This window comes from Mycothermus thermophilus (assembly GCF_041956435.1).
Source record: "Mycothermus thermophilus strain CBS 625.91 unplaced genomic scaffold VTJ04scaffold_4, whole genome shotgun sequence".
Taxonomy (NCBI): Eukaryota; Fungi; Ascomycota; class Sordariomycetes; order Sordariales; family Chaetomiaceae; genus Mycothermus; species Mycothermus thermophilus.
Genome location: NW_027191430.1, coordinates 36,809 through 55,261, shown reverse-complemented (window position 1 = coordinate 55,261; position 18,453 = coordinate 36,809). Strand labels below are relative to the sequence as shown.

The following is an 18,453-nucleotide window of genomic DNA, read 5'->3' as shown; positions in this document are numbered from 1 at the left end:
GCGTGAACGGAAGTCAGCAGCGCCGCAAATGGACGGTCTCGTTCTTGGTCCTTGCCAGGTTCTTCAATTTTGCAGAATATGTCGTCTGAGGGAGTGCAGCCTTCCATCGGGCTAGCTGCTGTTGGTATTTTCGGATGCCGGACCTAAGTGGAGGAGCCCGGTGAGACTGGCCTGGCCCGTCGGACGTCCATGGGTGGCCATCCACAAAGGATGCATCTCAACTCAATCTCGCATATGAAGCGAGTGATGGACTTTAAAATGCTCAAGCTTATCTCCGACACTACAAAAACGGCTTATAGTTTACACATGGATGATACCAAGTATCTTGGGGACGTATCTTGGGGCGCACAGCCTCAAGCCACGGCCCGTTGCCGCTTGCCTGCATTCCCATTCTCAGGGAGTCTAGAATCCGTAAAGCTCCAGGAGTCCCTCCTGTCCCCCGGAAGATGTCTCTTTCCCATGTTAGTGACACAACTACCTGTAGGTAAGGTACGGACTTGCCTAACGTCAATGATGCGAGTTCTTCCTCGAGAGATAAGAGTTCATCGCCGTGACAGCTGCAAGGTGTGCATCTCTACATCAACCTGGAAGGTAAAATTTTGACGATCGAGAGACACAGAAGCCATGATTAGATGAGTGTTGTGGACAGGGACTATCATCATCATCCTCCCATGTACCGTAGTCAGCACACAGACGGGTTGACCGCGGATTCGTCCACAAGGTCGAGAAACGCCTCCTATCACGTTTGATCTTAATAGGATTGCGAGTTCCAGACGTAGAGGGTCTGGTGGTCGTTCAGATTGATGGTGTGGTAGCATACTTGTAATGTAAGTGAACAGATGTGTAAGAGGGGTTGTTGGCGAGTTTTCATGTTTTCAGATCAGATGGACTTCGACTTGGGTCTCCGATTGCCAGCAATATTAACCTTTTTCATTCAGAGATTGCTTCCACCTGAATCTCAACTCTGTTCCATCTTCACCAGCACCTCAGCAAGTGTTTTGTCACACCAAGAGCGCCACACCAAGCACAAAACGAGGGTTGTTGATGCCGTGAACCCTGGCAGCCACCGCCCACCTGGCCAATCCCGAAGTCTCCGTTGGATTTGTGCTCCGAGAGAAAACCGTTTCGGTCAAATTTCTGACTTCAGGACAGTTGGAAGCTACAATGACACACATCACGCCGGACAAAAAAAGCATTGATGCCAGACCACATGCCTCCTCCGTTTACGCGGAATGGCTTGCCTTACGCCAGCGACTTTGCTCCAGAGAGCACGTATCAATCGACGGCCAAAGCCTGACAATCGCTGACGTTGTCGCCGTCTCACTGTCAGTGGAATTTCAGTGGTTCACTGTCAAAACAACGGGGCTAACAACATCACCAGGTACAACGCTGCAGTCAAGCTCACGGATGACCCTCTGATCAGGCAGCGGCTGGACGAGAGCGTTTCCCTCCTGAAACGCGAGCTCGAGTCCTCCACAGTCTACGGCGTCAACACGGGCTTCGGTGGGAGTGCAGACACCAGAACCCACAACTTCGAGGAGCTCCAGAGCGCCGCCATCCAACACCTGAACGTCGGCATCTTGCTCCAAGCCGACAAAGCACAGCAACATGACGCGAAAACTCGGCCAAGCAACCCGCTGCTCAGGAGCCATGCCCTGCCAGCCCCGATCGTCCGGGCAGCAATGTTGATCCGCTGCAACTCCTTGGTTCGTGGCCACTCAGGCGTACGAGCCAGCGTCATCGACGCAGTCGTGAGGTTGCTAGCCTTGGACATGACTCCGATCGTGCCTCTCCGTGGAAGCATCTCAGCATCTGGTGACCTATCGACATTGTCATACATCGCAGGTGTGCTTGAAGGCAACCCAGACATCAGCGTGCGGGTTGGTGGCGGAGGTGAAAGCGGCGAACCCAGACTTGTGAGCGCAGACGCCGCAATGAAGGCCGCAGGACTGGACCCCATACGGTTGCAAGCCAAAGAAGGTCTTGGGATCACGAACGGCACTGCACCGAGCTGCGCGACCGCATGTATTGTCGTCCACCAAGCCAACCAGCTTGTCCTCTTTTCCCAGCTTCTCACCGCCATGGCCACTGAGGCCTTGAATGGAACTGCAGACAACTATCACCCTTTCATCTCTGCAGTTCGGTCTCATCCAGGACAGGCCGAAGTCGCCGCAAACATTTTGGCCTTCCTCGCGGGGTCCAAAATCTCGCCGACATCCCGGACATCTGACAGCACTTTGACCTCGTCCGCTCCACGCGCAGGTCTCGCTCAGGACCGCTACGCGTTGCGCACTGCACCTCAATGGCTCGGCCCTCAAATCGAAGACCTGCAGCTTGCTGCGCGCCAGGTAGCGATTGAGGTCAATTCCACCACAGACAACCCGCTGCTCGAGATTTCCCCCGGTGAGGAGGGTTCGATGCGCCTACGGGCCCATCATGGTGGCAATTTTCAAGCTGCTGCAATCACCTCGGCCATGGAAAAGACGCTCACAGCACTCCAGAATGTTGGAAGGCTCTTGTTCGCGCAGTCGTCAGAGATCATCAACCACGCCACGAACCGCGGACTGCCGCCCAACCTTTCTTTCGACGACCCTAGTCGGAGTTTCACAATGAAGGGGTTTGACGTCAACATGGCGGCCTACGCCGCCGAGCTCGGGTATCTTGCCCGGCCGATCAGCGCCCACGTTCATGCCGCAGAGATGGCGAATCAGAGCGTCAACTCCATGGCTCTCGTTGCAGCCCGCTATGCTCTTGAAGCTGTCGAGCTCGTTGCTTTGATGGCAGCCACCCACACGTTGGTGTTGTGCCAGGCCCTTGATCTGCGGTGTCTGCGCATTGAGTTCAGCCAGAGAGTCAACAGCTTGGTCAGAAGCACCTTGATAACTTCGGGCATTTTGGCCGACACGGTTCAGAACGGGGAACGGCAAGATGATGCCTTGGTGGGCAAGATATCTGAGGCAATTCTGAACCGTTGGGACCAACTTACGCACCTGGACCTGTCGGATCGTTGCCGCACCGCGGTAGGAGAGTCTCTGGGTCGTGTCCTGGAATATCTTGAGGATGAGAAGAGCGGAGCAGGTAGTGGGCTGAGCCTTGACACGATCCGCAGCTACCGCAGCTGCATGACGTCCGCGTTGGAACGCTGCTACAACGACCTGCGTGCCGAGTTCATACGTCGCCCCACGACCACCAACCACATCAGCCCGGCGTCCAGGGCCGTGTATGACTTCGTCAGGAAAGAGCTGGGAATCCCGCTCAACCGCGGAGTTGAGGACCACCCGCCTTTGCTGCTTCGTAACATCAGAGGCGGAGACGGCGCATCTCAGGGGCATGCTCTTTGCAACAGTAACGGAGTGTTCGCTGGTCCTGGCAGGGTTGAGGAAGACCTAGAGGGACGCGCGAGGACACTGGGGACCATGGCAAGTGAGATATACGAAGCCTTGCGTCGGGGTGATTTACATGATCGAATCATGGCATTCGGCCAGAGATCTGGTCTTTGGGGTGTGGACGACGGTATTGGCGAACATTAAAAGTTAGCCATGGCAGGTTCCCGTCGTGGAACCCCATTGAGGCTGAGATGATGAACTGCCTTCCCCTAGATGGTCGGGGAGTCTTAGACAACTCGGCCCAACTCCGGTCAGAACAGCCGTCATTTGTGTAAAGGAATACCTCTAGATTCAAAACAAGGATGTAGAGAAGAAATAGAGCAGGTATGGCCGTTGTCATGCTCCAACGACCATGTATAGATATCTTGCGAGGACGCGGGGAGTCTCTGTCCTGCTTTGACCCCCCGGCAAGAGATGATGTCAGCATGGCACGTGACACCGCCAATGTGAAGTGGGTCTGAACACAGAAATCGCGCCGATAAGATAAGAGCATCTTGCAGAATGACGCCGTTGCCATTGTCGGCCTTGGGACTGGGGCAAACCCATCAAGGCTCGACCAAACAACCAATTTGACCAGATTCCCTTGCCCACCCTCCCGACCTCAACCATGGCGCGCCTTGATGAGCTGCGCTTTGATCCGTCGCGCCTTAACAAAGCCAGCGCCGCCGACTACTCGTCTTCCGACTCCGACGATGACGCCGAGGATGAGTACTTGATGCCGTCTCGCAATCCCCACGACGACGATTTCGCCGACTATAACCCCCGAAAGAGACGCAAGACCGGTCGCGACCCCAAAGAGAGCGCTGCCCTCGGTATATTTGGTTCCGAGAGCGAAGATGACGGTCCCAGCAGAAGCTGGAAGCACAAGAGTTTGCGGAACAAGGGCGTGGCCTTCGTTTCCTCGTCAAAACCGCAACAGGATTCCGACGAGGACGAGGATGAAGACGAAGATGAAGACGATGATCAACCTGGAGGGAATGGAGCTGAGGCTGTGGATGATGAGTACGATGATGCCAACCCTGGCGCTGTTCCTGCTTCGGCAGAGCAGGAGGATGAAGACGAGGACGAGGAGATGGGCGGTGTAGGTCTCGGGTTCAAGCCCACGCCGGGAGGAACAACACCTTCTGGAGGGCTAGGCTGGATGCCACCAACCCAACAAGAATTGCCCGCGAAATCACGACCGGCTGCCCCATCATTTGTCCGATCCACGACAGGCCCCGTCAACCCCCTCGGGACCGGCTTCACCCCAACCTCTGCGCAAGGCCCAACCCTCCTTGTTCGCGATGATGCGCCGCCACAACCTCGTTCCGCGCTGCCGAGCGCTTTCAAGCAGACCCGCGACGGAAAGACGAAGATCAATAAACAGTCCTTCGGCGCTCGCATGATGGCGAAGATGGGCTACGTGGAAGGCCAGGGCCTCGGAAAAGACGGCACAGGACGCAGTGTGATCATCGAGGCCAACCTCCGACCTCAGGGCGTGGGTCTAGGCGCCGTCAAGGAGAAGACCAAACAAGAACGGGAGGAGGAGAAGCGGCAGGCCCGTCTTCGTGGGGAAGTGGTCATCGACTCGGACGAAGAAGAGAAGAAAAAGAAGGCCGCCCGGAAGAAGAAGGCCCTCGCTGGAGGCCTGGGGAGCGGACCTGGCAGTGGTGCCAGCACCCCCAGGACCCAAAAACCGAAGTACATGACGTTGGAGGAGATTAAGAAAGCGGCCCCTGGACTCAACATCCCCGACGCGTTCACGCCAATCCTCGATATGACCGGCCGCGAGAAGAAGATGCTCACATCCTCCTCTGGCCTCATGACTCCCACCTCAGGTGCTGCTGCCGCCGAAACTGGGTTAGCCGCCGAGAACAGGAAGCTCGTGCGGCGGGCTCAGAATGATTTTATGGCAATCCTTGAGGAATGGCAAAGCCTACAGGAGCGCAAGGCCTACCTCGAGCTTCAGCTGAAGCAGGAGCAACAAGAGCTCGAGGAGCTCTCTGCGAGCTTGCAGTTGAACCAGTCGATCATGGCCGCATGCGAAGCCGCTTCCAAGCCGACCAACCCAGTCGAGGACGACATGCAGACCGCTCTCTCCCTGAAGTTGCACCACATCATTTCCGGGCTTAACAACGCGAGCAGTTTGGTCTCGGATGATGTGCAACCGCAGATCAAGGAGGAACTTGCCTCATTTGTCGTTGCCGCCATTCATCCCTTCTTTAACCAATATCGCCAGCTCTGGCAGCCATTGGAGGAACCCAAGCCTGCATTCCTCGATGACCTGTTGTCGATTCGGGGGCTCTTGGGTCTCGACCAGCAACCCAAGAAGAGCTTCCGCAAGCCGACCGCCACCCCATACGAGGCCATGATGTATGAACTCTGGCTGCGGACCGTCACGCCCGTGGTGCGCGAGTGGGACGCCCATGACCCCGATCCTCTCGTCGCCCTCGTCGATGCTTGGGATACGCTTCTGCCTGGGTTTGTCCGTGCCCAGCTGGTCAAAGACATTATCCGCAAACTCGAGGAAGCGCTCCAGAGATGGCAGCCCAAGAAGCACAAGCACAGCTTTCCCCACCTTTGGATCTTCCCGTGGCTTCCGTACCTCCCTGCTTCCCATTTAGACCCCAAGAGCTCAACCGGGCTCGTTGCCGACGTCCGTCGCAAATTCCGTCAATTGATTGATGGTTGGGACTATCAGAACGGTATCATTCCGGGTTTGAAACAGTGGAAAGATGTCCTTCGGCCACCCAGTTCCCACGATTCGTCGTCTCGCGACACCTGGTTGCCACTGGTCATGAATCACATCCTGCCGGGCATGGCGCGCCATCTACGCGCCAGTTTCCGCGTCGACCCTCAGGACCAGGAGCCCTACATGGAAGCGTTGGAATGTCTATTCGACTGGCTCGGCATCATCCGACCAAGCATGCTGGGCGAGGTGGTAGTTGCGGAGGTGTTCCCCTTGTGGCACCAAGTGCTGTACAGCTGGCTGCTCATGGACAGCGTCAATTACAACGAGATTGCGGAGTGGCTTCGGTGGTGGCATGACGATGTCTTCCCGGAAGAGCTCAATTTCTTGCCGTCAATCGTCGCCGAGTTTGAGAAAGGTCACGCCATGATTGAACGCGCTCTGGATCTCGGTGACCGCGCCAGGACGGAGCTGCGGCCACCCGAAAAGGGACCGGCTCTCAAGAGCCACCGAGAACGGGCACATAAGGACGGGGACCGGGAGAGGAGATCGAGGAGAGAAAGGGAAGAAAAGCCAGTGCCCGGAAGGACCGAGGAGATCACGTTCCGCCACATCGTGGACGAGTGGTGCCAGCAACACGAGTTGCAGTTCATGCCTGAGCGCAGCGAAGTGCATGATAAGGGTCCACTGTACCGGATCTCCCGGCCGGGAAGCAAGAAAGGCCTGTTGGTCTATTTCAAGGGCAACAGCCTGGTTGCACTGGTGAAGGGCCAAGAGCCCAGGGTGATCAGGAGGGAGAACGAGCACGAATTGTGGGTCTTGGAGGAGTTGGTTTCATAGTCGTTGGGCTGAGTTTGAGTCCATTCGGCGGTGGCCGCACTTCAATATCCTTAGCTAGGTAGCTGAATACCTACTGTAATGAGCACTACTTCACAGATGTTTCCCCCTTTCCGTTCAACGGCTTTTGCATCTTGATGTTCTTGAGATATTTGATGAGACCATTGCCGAAAGTTTCCATGACACCTGAATGATTCCGTTCCCCCATGAGATCAAGCTCCTCCGCTCCATGTTTCCCTCACTTCATAATGTTGGCAAACTCGGTATCTAAGACGCGTTAGCTCCTACTCTACACCTTTTTGGAAACGACAGAGGACAACTCACAGTCAATCTGACCATCACCGTTGCGGTCAGCGAGCTTGATCATCTCATCCAGCTCGTCGTCTGTCAGGTTCTCACCCAGCGACCTCAACACATTTCGTAGTTCATCAACCGAAATGGTGCCACTCCCGTCCTTGTCGAACACCTTGAAAGCATTGATGAGCTCCTGCTCCGTGTCTGGCTCCCTGACGGTCTGTGACATGAGAGCAAGAAACTCTGCACAGCGTAACCGGTCATGTTAGTTCCAAAGTTTTGTCACGGTCAGGATGGTCGTCGTCACCAGGTCACACCCACCCTCGAAGGAGATGACGCCGTCATTGTTGAGATCAGCCTCGTTGACGAGGTCACGGAGCTCAGATTCAGTAGGGTTCAACCCAAGCTCCTTCATGACATGGCCGAGTTCATCGGCAGTGATATCACCTTGACATTGTGGTCAGTGATGGGAACAGGGAGGATGGAGACGGACTTCTCAAGGCCAAGCTCAGGATATTAAGAACATCTCGATATGTCCATCCATCTGTAGTATTAAATCTGACACCGAGCAACCACTCACCAGTTCCATCCTTGTCCTGCACATGTGCACAGCCACACGGGGACGCGGGTCATCGTGTTAGTCGTTGTAGCATTCCCAGACACCCACAACATGCAGTGTCCGTGGGTCTTGTGACTTATGGGGCTTGAGTGGGTGCGTGGCAATCGGTTCGACTTACAAAGATGTTGAAGACCTCTCTGAACTGGGCTACTTGCTCTGCGGATAAGTTGTGCGAGGGCGCCTATTAACGATCAACTGTATCAGTTCCCGATCCTCTTTGCTTTCTCTCCATTGCGGGGTATTCCTGGAACCACCCAAAGGGGGTAACGGACCATGTTTCAACGGTTTTCAGATGAACGGGAGTTGAAGATTGTTTGGACGAAATATTGTAAGATGGCTTAGGCCTGGAAAGATTGAGGGATACTTCACCAAGGGACTATGGAGACAAGAAGATGGTGAGGGCGCTGGGACAAGCTTGACTGCTGCGGGGTCTGTGGCAAGTTGCTGAGGGTGGTCCGGGTCCGAAGGAGGGGTAGGCTGGCCCCTCCCTCGAGCCGCATCACAGGCTCAAACACGTGCACGCTCCGTCAGCACACCACTGTGCTACTTGTTTTGCCGCTGGCTGTTGGATGACCTATTGTACATACATACAGAAAGGTTCTGAGCGAACTAGAGTGTTTACCCTAACCCTTCGTCTTGTACTCACTAATACTTCTATACAAAAAAAAAGAAAGAAAGAAAGAAAGAAAGAAAGAAAGAAAGAAAGAAGGAAAGAAAGAAAGAAAGAAAGAAGAAAGTGGAGGACACGACATTACAAGCAAAAATGAGGAATGAAAAGGCAGAGCACCAGACAGTCCTAGTTCCGTGAAAGAGCTTCAGCATGTCGGTCAACATAAGGTACCTGAGTTCTGTCAAGCACGTATTATCAATCTAGGAGCATGTAGCTAAGCTATCACGATCGCGAAGTAAACCACTTCCATACCCAGGTGCCATATAAGTTACGTCCTTCCCTGACACAATTTTATTCCGGACTGCTTATAACCCTTTCCAATTATCCACGACTTCCAAGCATTGTCCGCCTCTTCGCCCGTCAACTTGTCCCGATCATTAAGGGTAGACCCACGGCCTGCAACGGTTCGCGGCGCAGTATCCCTGGCAGCACAAACCGACGAATTGGCCGTTGCGATAGCACTCTGACCACGTATCCACGCAGAAGCCCTCGCAACGGACCCCCGTGATGGGCGTCGGCGGGCCCACGAGGATCTGGTTGATGCCGGCGGGCGAGATGCTGCTGACGAGCGTGGCCTCGTTGTACGTCTCGAACCGACAGAAGGTGAAGGCGGCGTAGTCGGGCGCCTCGATGATGCTGACGGAGAGGTCGTTGTCTAGAATAACTCTGTTAGTCCGGCCATTCTGACAACAAGGTTGCGGCAGAGGACCGTCGACGTACTGGTCTTGTACAGCTGGCCATCGGCAGGGAAGGTCAGGTTGTACGAGGCCGGACCACCGTGGAACGTTAGGCGAACTGTCTGAACTGGTTGGTCAGTCCGTTCCTCGAGGGGAATGGCCGAGGCTGTCCAGGTAAACAGCCCGAGGATCGGTGTGAGCAGAGATGTGAGCTTCATTGCGATGTCGATATGATTCTGTCTGCAGTTTCCCGAAAGCTTGATGCTGGGGAATAGGTGAGGTTTGGAGTGAGGAGCTTCCAAACGTCCGTTGGCCTCGAGATCATTGCTCCTTTTATATGCGAATGACGTCGTGCTACTAGCGTGAGCCAGTCAGCATATGATACTAATGATCATGGCGACGTCACGGCACTGTCGATGATGCTATGCTCCCCGACCGGCAATACGAAGTCATAGCTTGGCATCAAGAGGCGGGTTCTGCAGCCAACGTTGTGATCGGCGGCGCATGCCGGTCTACCCGGTGCGGCGACAAAATGTCATTCGACGTTCGGAACGTCTCGTGCTCTCTCCACCCAGGTAGGAACCTGGAAGCTTAGGTAAATTGATTAAGCATCTCCAGTTCTACGCATGTCAGGTGCGCCTGCGAGGTAAGGATAGACGCGTTATTGCCGAAATGCGGTTGGCAACCACTGCCCGACCAACCTCGTACTTGGCTGAACCAGAGTAAGACGGAAAGAACATCGCCCGCTCAGGCTCACCTCGACACCGCCCTGTGCAATGACACGCATTCACCTGTTTCGGGCTCCAGCGAAGGAATTGCTTGGTGCTACTAGGACTCGAAATACCACTGGATATAACAACAAGCTGAAAGATAGACGGGGAAGATAGAATTGGAAGACAACTTGCATGGCTCCAATGACAGCCCATCATGCCTCCCGTATTGTTGGACAGACTTGCTCAGCCATACCCATCCACATACCAAGGTGCCATGATATACGAGATCAGAGCGTCGATCGTTCACCCGATTCGTCCATGTTTTTCCCACTGGCAGTGCTGTGAGATCCCACGAGTCTCACGGCTTCAAGACCAGAAGCATGTCTTCCTCCACAAGAACAAACCCGTCCTGCTCGCCAGCCCAATCCAAGAGTACGAAATCGCTGTCATTCTCGTGGTCTGAATTTTCTTTCTCATCTTTTTCCTCACCTTCCGTTTTCTCGTCTTCCTTTTTCTTCTCCTCCTCCTTTTCAGCGGCCTGCCTCGCATGTGCCTCGAGCAATGTGTTCATCCACCCCTGTATTGGCGTTCGGGGGTCCATCATTTTCAAGAGCACTGCGTCTGCCGGTGATACTGGGTCTTGCTGCGCCGGCGGCGACGGCGGCCGCTGAAGGTCTTCTGGGTCAACGGTCTCATCCCAGTTGCGCAGATCAGTTGGCCTCCAGGGATGTAGATTTTCCTCTTCATCTGCCTCTCCTCTTGCCAGCAGACTAGGAATCGGCATCGGATCCAGAAAACCAACAATATCAGGGCCATCAGGGGCATCCGGCGCATCCTCATTGACAGGATGTGAGGCAGCCTCTGGCGTGGGTATGCCACGGTGGCCATCAATGGCCGGCAAGTCCTGCTCATGCGCCCGGTTCCAAGACCGAGCGGTGCCTTGATGTTGGCTCGCGGGCCGAGGCGTGGTCCAGAAGGGCTGATGCTCCGAATAAGTAGGTGCAACAGTCTCCATTGCTTTTGGTAAGTCAACGGTGGCGTTCACTTGTATGTACAGTTGCCCAGGCCGCGTTGTATCATCACTCACAGGACATTTTCTCATACTCCTTTGGGCGAAACCGCATTTTTGTCAGTAAGGTCCGCGTGTCCGGGCAAATCACGAATGGCCTGGCAGGTTCTTCGCTGCCTTCAAGGGCCATCGGCAGCTTGAGGGGTTCGCTGATCGGCCTGTCCGTCATGATGATGGATAATTGGCAAGGTGTATCTCAGGGGGCAATTTGGCTGGCCGGGGGCGTAGTCTTTCGTGGCTGCTTGTGTTCTGCCTAGGACACGGCTGGCGGGATCTCAGTCGCTTGGAAATGGAACTTGCTATGAGAAGCAGTAAGGTGTCCGCGCGAAGAAAGGGCAACGTAAGGTGCTCGTGTGGTTTTCTGTCAATGTTCAGACGACGATCCAATACCTGGTGGCCACCACACCAATTGAGCCGCAAGATGAAGTTCCAGGACTGCCGCCCGCTTACCGGACCAGACCGCTCCGGGAGTCAATGGGAGCTACAGGTCTGCTCAAAGCTACCCCGCTCAATGATAACGCACATACATTGCATGGGACGGACGTACGATGCACCAAGTGAGGCTGAATGACTGGCTCGGGTGCTCGATCCTGGAGGGGGCAGGGCGCATGGGTACATACAATTGGAGAAAAAGGGGGGGGGGGCGGTGGAAGGGGGAACAGGGGAACGGGGAACAGCAGAGCCGCACGATTCACTCTACACCTGGCGTCGATGCAACAAACGTCCGGAACGGCGGCAGGTGCCGAGGTTCGTGACCGGTCAACCTTCAACAATCCAGGGCGTCGTCCAGAAAAGGTTCGTCATGCAATTCCTGATGCCAACTCTGGGTGGCCTATGCTGCCAAGACATTTTGGGGGCTTTCTTTTGATCCTGCCCCTCCTTTTGACCGTTTGTCCTCCTCCCCACATCACCAGCCGCTCATTGACCCTTGACCCGCGTCTCGCAGAGCTCAAGCGGCCCAAACGCCGCCTTCATCTCGGGAACCTCGAGGATGCGCTGAAGCCAAGCAACCAAGTTCGGCAGCCCCTCGCGCATCTCCTTGTCGACAATGAACTTGGTGGCGAGCTGGAACACACCCGCGACCATGACGTCGGCCAGAGTGAGGTGATCGCCAACGAGGAACTGCTTTCCACTGGAGAGGTGGGATTCCACGGCCTTGGCGGCGCGCTCGACGTTGGCAACGCACTGCTGGTAGCGTGCCTCATCGAAGGGGATTATCTTGAAGAGAGTCATGAGCAGAGGCGGGGTGACCTGGGCGGCGACCTCCTGCTCGGCAAAGCACGACCATTGCTCAATCAGAGCGCGCGTGGCCGGGTCCTCACCCACGAGCTGGCCGGCCTTGGGCCCGCTCTCGGCCACATACCGCGCGATGGCCTGGCCCTCCGTCAAGAAGAACTTGCCGTCGGCCGACTCGAAGGCGGGGACCTTGCCCAGGGGGAACTTGGCCAGGAACTCGGCGCTGCGATTGGTCACACCCATTTGGAAGTCGGCCGCATCCTCGATTTCCAGGCCGTTCATGGCTGCGAGGGCTTTCGCCTGTGACACCATTGTCAGCAATCTGAGCTTGAATGTGCTTTAGAGTCGGATACGTACCCTTGCGACACGAAAGTTGCCCGGGTAGCTGTAAATCTTTCCGATAGGAGCCATGGCGGTTGTGGGAGAGGGGTATCTGTGGACGAAAAGAGGTGTAAGAGATTTAGACTTGCTATTGCGTACTCTGAAAGAGGGATGACAACAAACCAAATTGACAATCTGGATTGGAAAAACAAGGACTTTTGAACGTTAAAGATCTAGAGCAATACAACTGGGTTCGGGTAGGGAGGTTTGGGCCAATATATCACGGCTCATTGTCCCCGCCCCGCTCCGGATCACATCAACCCCTCCCAGGCCAGCATCTATCCGAGCTTCAAGTTGCCTCTCCACCAGACCACAACGCTCATGCCCGGCTTTCACACTTGGCTGTAGCATGACCGACTTGCCACCAAGCCAATAAGGAGAGAAGGTCTGTAACTTTAGCCCATTCCTTCCTGTCTCACCAATCTCCAGACCCCACATTCTCGAACGTTCCACCCCCTTTGACTTCGATATGACCTTTGACTGGGACAACGTGGAGAGTGGATCGGAAGACCGGGCCCGGGAATGCGACCGAGTTGCGGGAGGTTCGGGTGACAGGGCCGTCGCAGACGGCGCAACATGTCCAAAAGATATTTACAAGCAAAGCGTGCAGATGCATCCGAGTACAGAACACACATCAAAAACGCCACGGGAAAAAAAGAAGTAAAAAGGGAGACACGGCGACTTCCGGTCACCCAGTTATGATGGACGAGCTGGGAATCGAACCCAGGACCTTTCGCAAAGGTGGGAACTTTGCTAAGCGAACGCTCTACCAACTGAGCCACACGCCCTTCAATGCTCCTGAGATGCCACAGTGAGACAGCAAGCGTCATGACAGCCGGCGCGCGAGGTGTGAAGCGGCAGCAACAATGGATATGGTATCAAACATGACCAAAGCCTGACGGATATATACAGGACTACTTTCGCCTCGAAAAGCCCGATCGCTCTCATCCCAGAAAGAAATATGTGCAATACCTCCTGCGCTTACTCCTCATTAACCCCATCCATCGTCCTTCCTCGCCTGCGGACACACAGGACATCCCTTGGCGACCCGGTCTCTGAGCAACCTCGCGTGTGTGACCTTGGCCCCGATAAGGTGAGCCGAAGCCCCAGACGCCGCTTGGTCCGCAGCTGCCGCCGCGCCGCGCCGCAGGACCTCATCCATTCCGTGGTTGGGATCCGCTGGATGCAGAGCCTCGAGGAGATGCGGCAGATGGAAGACGTGCCCGCACGCAAAGCCGATCAGCACGTCGGTCTCCCACTCGCCAAATGGCCTGAGGCATTGCGCACAGTGTCCGGGGGTCCATGCACGCGCTGCCCCATTTTGAGGTCCGCCGTCGGCACCGTTAGACAACGTTGGCGGCGCGGCCTCGCCGTTGGCGGTGTTCACCTTCTCATCATCCGTCTTGGGCTGAGGAGGTTTAGCCCCGGTAACCACCTCGAACTTGATGCCTCTCCTCTGTCCCCTGCGCAGGAGCGCTTGCGCTGCGGCGACTTCACTCCGGAGAATGCGTGTTGCTCCCTCACAAATGCTGTACTGAATCTCGTGCTCCTTCATGATGTGCTTCAACCCTTCGCGCAGACCCTCGATCTCGAGGCCCTCCGGGATGCGCCGCACAAGGGTGATTGGGTTGATTGCAGTCCCGACCTCTTCAAGCAGAGCCCGGATGAACCGAGGTTTGTCCATGCTATATGTGAGGAGATCCTCCCACAAATCAGGGTCATCCTGCTCCTTGGCGAACGCAATGGCTCGGCTGACGTCTCCTAGCCGGTCAATGATGAGGTACAGAGCGCGTTTTGTCTGGCCTGTCTTGGAGTACAGGTAAACGAGCTCGGGGATGTAATTATGGGCTTCGCATTCTTGTACAGCCTGGAACTTGTGTCAGTCGACTGTGGATCACAAAGTGTCTATAATAGAGGACGGGGTCTTACCTTTTCAAAGGTGTACGCTGTTGACGTCTTGAGGAAGTCCATGAGAAGCGGCTGCTCATAGAGAGCGAACAAGTGCACGGCCAAGTCGGCGAACTGATCGACCAGGTGCTGGCTGTCCGTCACCAACCTGGCTCGGGACTCGCCCCAGTGCTCGTGGATGCTATCGCCACGCCACAACCCACGGAGGTAGAAGAAAGTGTAGAGGTCCAGCTTCTTGTCTTGCAGCTGACTGACCACCGCCTCCGGTCTGACCAGGCCATGTTGTGCCTCGTCTACGAGAAGCGTGATCGCCTCGAAGGTTGCCACTTCCAGCTCCTCTCTGCTCATCTTACTTGCGCGACCCTGAGGGACCCGCAAGCCAATGAAGCTAGGAATGTCGTCAGCGACCGCGTCGGCGAGATGTCCTTGCTTGATCAAGCGCATCGCCGAGTCGGCATCCTGGAGCTTGATGTGACACCGCAGAGCCTCCCTATTCCTCCCACAAGCTTCGTGGAGCTTAGCGAGACTCTCCATGACAATGCGCCAGTCTCGCCCAACTTCGCCATCCTCAACGCTGTCTTCCCGGACATCCCTGAACTTGAGCTGGTCTTCCAGGGCCGTTGAGATGGTGCTCACGTCATATAAATCAGGCGACCACCGCTCCAGCAACTCACGGAAACGAAGCTTATTTGTCTGGAGATAATGGCCCAGCATGATTTCGTACAGAGTACCGGGCATGGGGGGCCGGGTGCGCTCTCGGGGTATGTAGTCGACGATTTCATCGAACTTTTGAGCGCCAGCAAACGTGCATACCCATTTCTCCCATCGGTCCGGCGTGCTCAACACTTTCCCACAAACCTGGCCAGCTTTGGACCAGTCACCCGCGTCGATGAGGTCCCGGATCCAAAGCTCACCTATCCGTCTCTTTTCTTTCTCGGCCGCGGAGTACAGCGATGACATGCCTTCGGTCGTTGAACCGGTATCGTCGTAAAAGTCATCCGTGGTTTGCGTGGCGTTCGGAGAGGTCGGGGTGGCGTCGGAGCCCAATGACACGATCTCGGGATGTTGGTCGACCAATTCCCATGCTTGCTGGTGCTGTCCGCGTTCCAGAAGCCAGGCGAGGTGGTCAGAGAGATCTCGTCGGGTTGCCAGCACGCAATCGTAGGGGCTATGAATGAAGATTTTGACGCCAGGCTTGACCAAATGAGGATGCGCAGCGCGAGTCGTGCGACTTCCTAGTGCAGGAACGCTTGCGCTGGAACCTCCGTCGCTGCCCTTGCTCATGACACTGGCTGCAGAGCTGAACAACGACAGGGGATTCAGAGCAACGTTGAGGACATCTGTGCCGATACCCGCGAGGGTCTTCAATGCGCTATGAGATGAGACAGCAGCGGCAGCATTTTGCGCCGGTAAAACTCCAAGATGGTAGTCATTGGATGACAACCTCTCGAACCGGCTCATACTCAAGCCGTCCTTGTCCACCTCTGCTTGGGACGTCAGGTCGATAAGGCGGAGCTCCGGGGGAGGGTTGTTTTGGCGACGGGGGATGCCTCCGGAAGGCCCGCTTCCGGCCGAGCTCTGGGACTGAGTGTGTTTGTGACCACGCAAAGCAGAGGCTCCTTCTTCCTGGCTGTCCTCATCAGGCAAGCAGAAAGCGAGCACGAGCAGAAGATTCTGGGTATACAACGAGATGCCTGAAATTATGCAATCCATGCGGAGTCTGTGATATGGTCAGCGACTAAAAGCCCACTCGTGCCGGCCCGAAGAACTCACATCTTGACGATTTCTGCCCGCCCAGCGGATCGCTCTCCGGCGTGTTTGCCGCTGCCGATGGCACCCGAATGGACATGGACTATCCAAATGGTACCACCCCAACCAATGATCACACGCTCCAGAAGTTTAATGCTCTTAAGCTGCTGTTGCTTCAGACTCTCGGCAGCGGGGGAAAGGACGGGTTCTGACCGCTGAGAAGTTGTTTCGTCTTGCTCGACACTATTTTCGTCGATCCACTCGATCCGGGCCTTCCACAGACTGGCCATAGTTTCCCACTCGTCTGTCTGAGGGCGATCGATATGGCCGATGCGTTTCCAGGCATCATCGGGGTCTCCATGCTCCAAATGGAGCTTGGTGCGCATGATCTTGATGCCATGCTCGTTCTGCCAGGCCACGTACCGGCCACTGAGGGACCATTTGATAGTGTTTATGGTGCCCTCACCCGAGTGCAAGACGGTGTCTTTGCCAGTTCCAGCGCCGACCATACTCCCAAGCCAGCCAGCGGCTTGTGCTGTCGCTCCAATGGTCATGGCATTGCTCCTCCCGGTGGGTGCGCCGACGGTCAAGATGAGCTGTCCAGCCAGGCCACCGGAGAGGTACATCCTGTCGTTTTTGTAGTCCGGAGACAGGGCGACGGCTTGGACCGGGCGCGCGAAGTTCCGCAGCTGCACATCCTTAGGGTCCACCAACGACTGCACGCATATGTGACCATCCATGGACGACGTGGCGATGTAAATATTGTTGGATGGGGTATTAGGCACTGTATGGAAATCTCGTCCTCGTCTCGAAGCCCCAGCCGGTGAGACTTGCCGTTCGCTCGTTGCCGTGCCGGGCCGCTTGGGACTGCTTGCGGGCGGCTGGGGTTCATCTTTGATGGTCGGAAGCGGCGGGGGATATGGCGAGATGGAGATGGACGTGACCGAAGCCGAGTGAGCATGATAGACGCGGAGGGATTGGAACGCAGGAAGTTGGACAACGTGCTGTGTGCCGACGGTTAGCTAAGCTAAATAAACAACGCCGCGGGTTTGGCAATAAGCAAAGGCATGACACTGACAATGTTGCCATTGTGAGTTCCAACGATCTGTGCCATTGTTAGCGATTGAGCGGTATAGGTAGCTGGTCAATTATAGCGGGGTCGGACAGACCATCTTGTCTCCGGCCACGAGGAATGCGCTCGTGGCATCGCCGTTCCGATAGACGGGGCCGAGGTGCTGTGTGAGGCGCGCATACTTCAGGCGCGGTTCCTCGTCTTCCTCTTCCTCTTCCTCCTCATCCTCTTCTTCGTTGTCTCCGTCTTCTTCATCTTCATCCCCATCTCCTTCACCCTCCTCATCGGCGTCGTTGTCCTGGTCGTCGTCATGCGCGTCTCTTTCAGTCGTCACCTCTGGTAACGGGTTCGTGGTAGAGGTTTCAGACCTTGCGGCCTCATCTTGCGCTTCGATCGTGGAGGGTAGATTTGATGCGCCTTCAGCGCCGGGCCGGGGATCGGATCCGTTGTGTGCATGGTTGTCGCCGGCCTGTGGCGAGGGTTCGGTCATGTTGATTCTGACGACATCAGCAGCTTCATGGCGGTTTTGGCGGCGCAATGTCGGGGCCGGGAATAGGATTGTCGGCCGGGTCCGTAAGGTCGGATTTTGGGGATGCAAGAGGGAGCTCCAAAGGTTGGGTCCCAAGCTGTCCGAGATGCGGTCAGATGGATGAGGTGGTTGATGGAGCTTCCGGGTTGGACATGCGGTAACTCACCTGGACAGCCCGACGGAAGCAGCCACCTCCAGCTGCAAGAGCTGCGCTACGTCAGAGCCGCGGTTGGGGTGCTGCAGGGGCATGGGAGAATACTGGCCAATCAAAACCTGTCCCGCACCGTTTTTCTTGCAGCCTTGCAGCAGCTCCCTTCACCACGTTTGGCACCTAGCTGGGGCGGGCCTGCTTGACCGCGTCCAGCAGACGCGGTAGCAACATCATCCAGGTCGGCTTTCTGTGGGGAACTCTCTGGGCGTCTGGCCCTGAGATTTCAAGTCTTGTAAGCCAGGTAGGCTGCTCTGAGTCCTTTTCAAACTAAAGACAAAGGCTTGGCCACTGACATTCCAGTTCCAGCCCTCTCGAAGTCCCGGGCCGTCGACTTGAGCTCCCGTCCGCCGTTCTGCAAGGCCGACTTCACTAAGTACTTCCCGGGCCTGCCGTTCGACGACCAGGCTGAAATGGCACTTTAGCACCGGGACCTG

General features: G+C 55.9%; 7 protein-coding genes and 1 non-coding gene across 8 annotated transcripts; 2 read left to right on the top strand and 6 right to left on the bottom strand.

Moving 5' to 3' along the window:
• Positions 1-1,164: 1,164 nt before the first annotated feature.
• On the top strand, positions 1,165-3,530 carry VTJ04DRAFT_5716 (uncharacterized protein; the record flags this gene model as incomplete). Its single annotated transcript, XM_069363861.1, has 2 exons — positions 1,165-1,325; positions 1,382-3,530. 2 exons carry the CDS (start codon positions 1,165-1,167, stop codon positions 3,528-3,530), a joined length of 2,310 nt encoding a protein of 769 aa, XP_069217745.1.
• Positions 3,531-3,993: 463 nt separating this feature from the next.
• VTJ04DRAFT_5715 (uncharacterized protein) lies at positions 3,994-6,894 on the top strand (the record flags this gene model as incomplete). The annotated part of the gene is made up of 1 exon (XM_069363860.1): positions 3,994-6,894. One exon carries the CDS (start codon positions 3,994-3,996, stop codon positions 6,892-6,894), a length of 2,901 nt encoding a protein of 966 aa, XP_069217744.1.
• Positions 6,895-7,129: 235 nt separating this feature from the next.
• On the bottom strand, positions 7,130-8,079 carry VTJ04DRAFT_5714 (uncharacterized protein; the record flags this gene model as incomplete). Its single annotated transcript, XM_069363859.1, has 6 exons — positions 7,130-7,158; positions 7,216-7,428; positions 7,507-7,632; positions 7,766-7,781; positions 7,923-7,985; positions 8,077-8,079. The coding sequence occupies 6 exons, from the start codon at positions 8,077-8,079 to the stop codon at positions 7,130-7,132; spliced, it is 450 nt and encodes a 149-aa protein (XP_069217743.1).
• Positions 8,080-8,851: 772 nt separating this feature from the next.
• Positions 8,852-9,369, bottom strand: VTJ04DRAFT_5713 (uncharacterized protein; the record flags this gene model as incomplete). The annotated part of the gene is made up of 2 exons (XM_069363858.1): positions 8,852-9,129; positions 9,195-9,369. 2 exons carry the CDS (start codon positions 9,367-9,369, stop codon positions 8,852-8,854), a joined length of 453 nt encoding a protein of 150 aa, XP_069217742.1.
• An 853-nt stretch (positions 9,370-10,222) lies between these two features.
• On the bottom strand, positions 10,223-10,879 carry VTJ04DRAFT_5712 (uncharacterized protein; the record flags this gene model as incomplete). Its single annotated transcript, XM_069363857.1, has 1 exon — positions 10,223-10,879. One exon carries the CDS (start codon positions 10,877-10,879, stop codon positions 10,223-10,225), a length of 657 nt encoding a protein of 218 aa, XP_069217741.1.
• A 972-nt stretch (positions 10,880-11,851) lies between these two features.
• On the bottom strand, positions 11,852-12,580 carry VTJ04DRAFT_5711 (uncharacterized protein; the record flags this gene model as incomplete). Its single annotated transcript, XM_069363856.1, has 2 exons — positions 11,852-12,469; positions 12,527-12,580. The coding sequence occupies 2 exons, from the start codon at positions 12,578-12,580 to the stop codon at positions 11,852-11,854; spliced, it is 672 nt and encodes a 223-aa protein (XP_069217740.1).
• Positions 12,581-13,252: 672 nt separating this feature from the next.
• VTJ04DRAFT_t73 lies at positions 13,253-13,338 on the bottom strand. The gene has a single exon. It is a non-coding gene; the product is annotated as a tRNA-Ala (tRNA).
• A 203-nt stretch (positions 13,339-13,541) lies between these two features.
• Positions 13,542-17,769, bottom strand: VTJ04DRAFT_5710 (uncharacterized protein; the record flags this gene model as incomplete). The annotated part of the gene is made up of 5 exons (XM_069363855.1): positions 13,542-14,417; positions 14,480-16,178; positions 16,232-17,211; positions 17,286-17,312; positions 17,377-17,769. 5 exons carry the CDS (start codon positions 17,767-17,769, stop codon positions 13,542-13,544), a joined length of 3,975 nt encoding a protein of 1,324 aa, XP_069217739.1.
• Between the last annotated feature and the right edge of the window lie 684 nt (positions 17,770-18,453).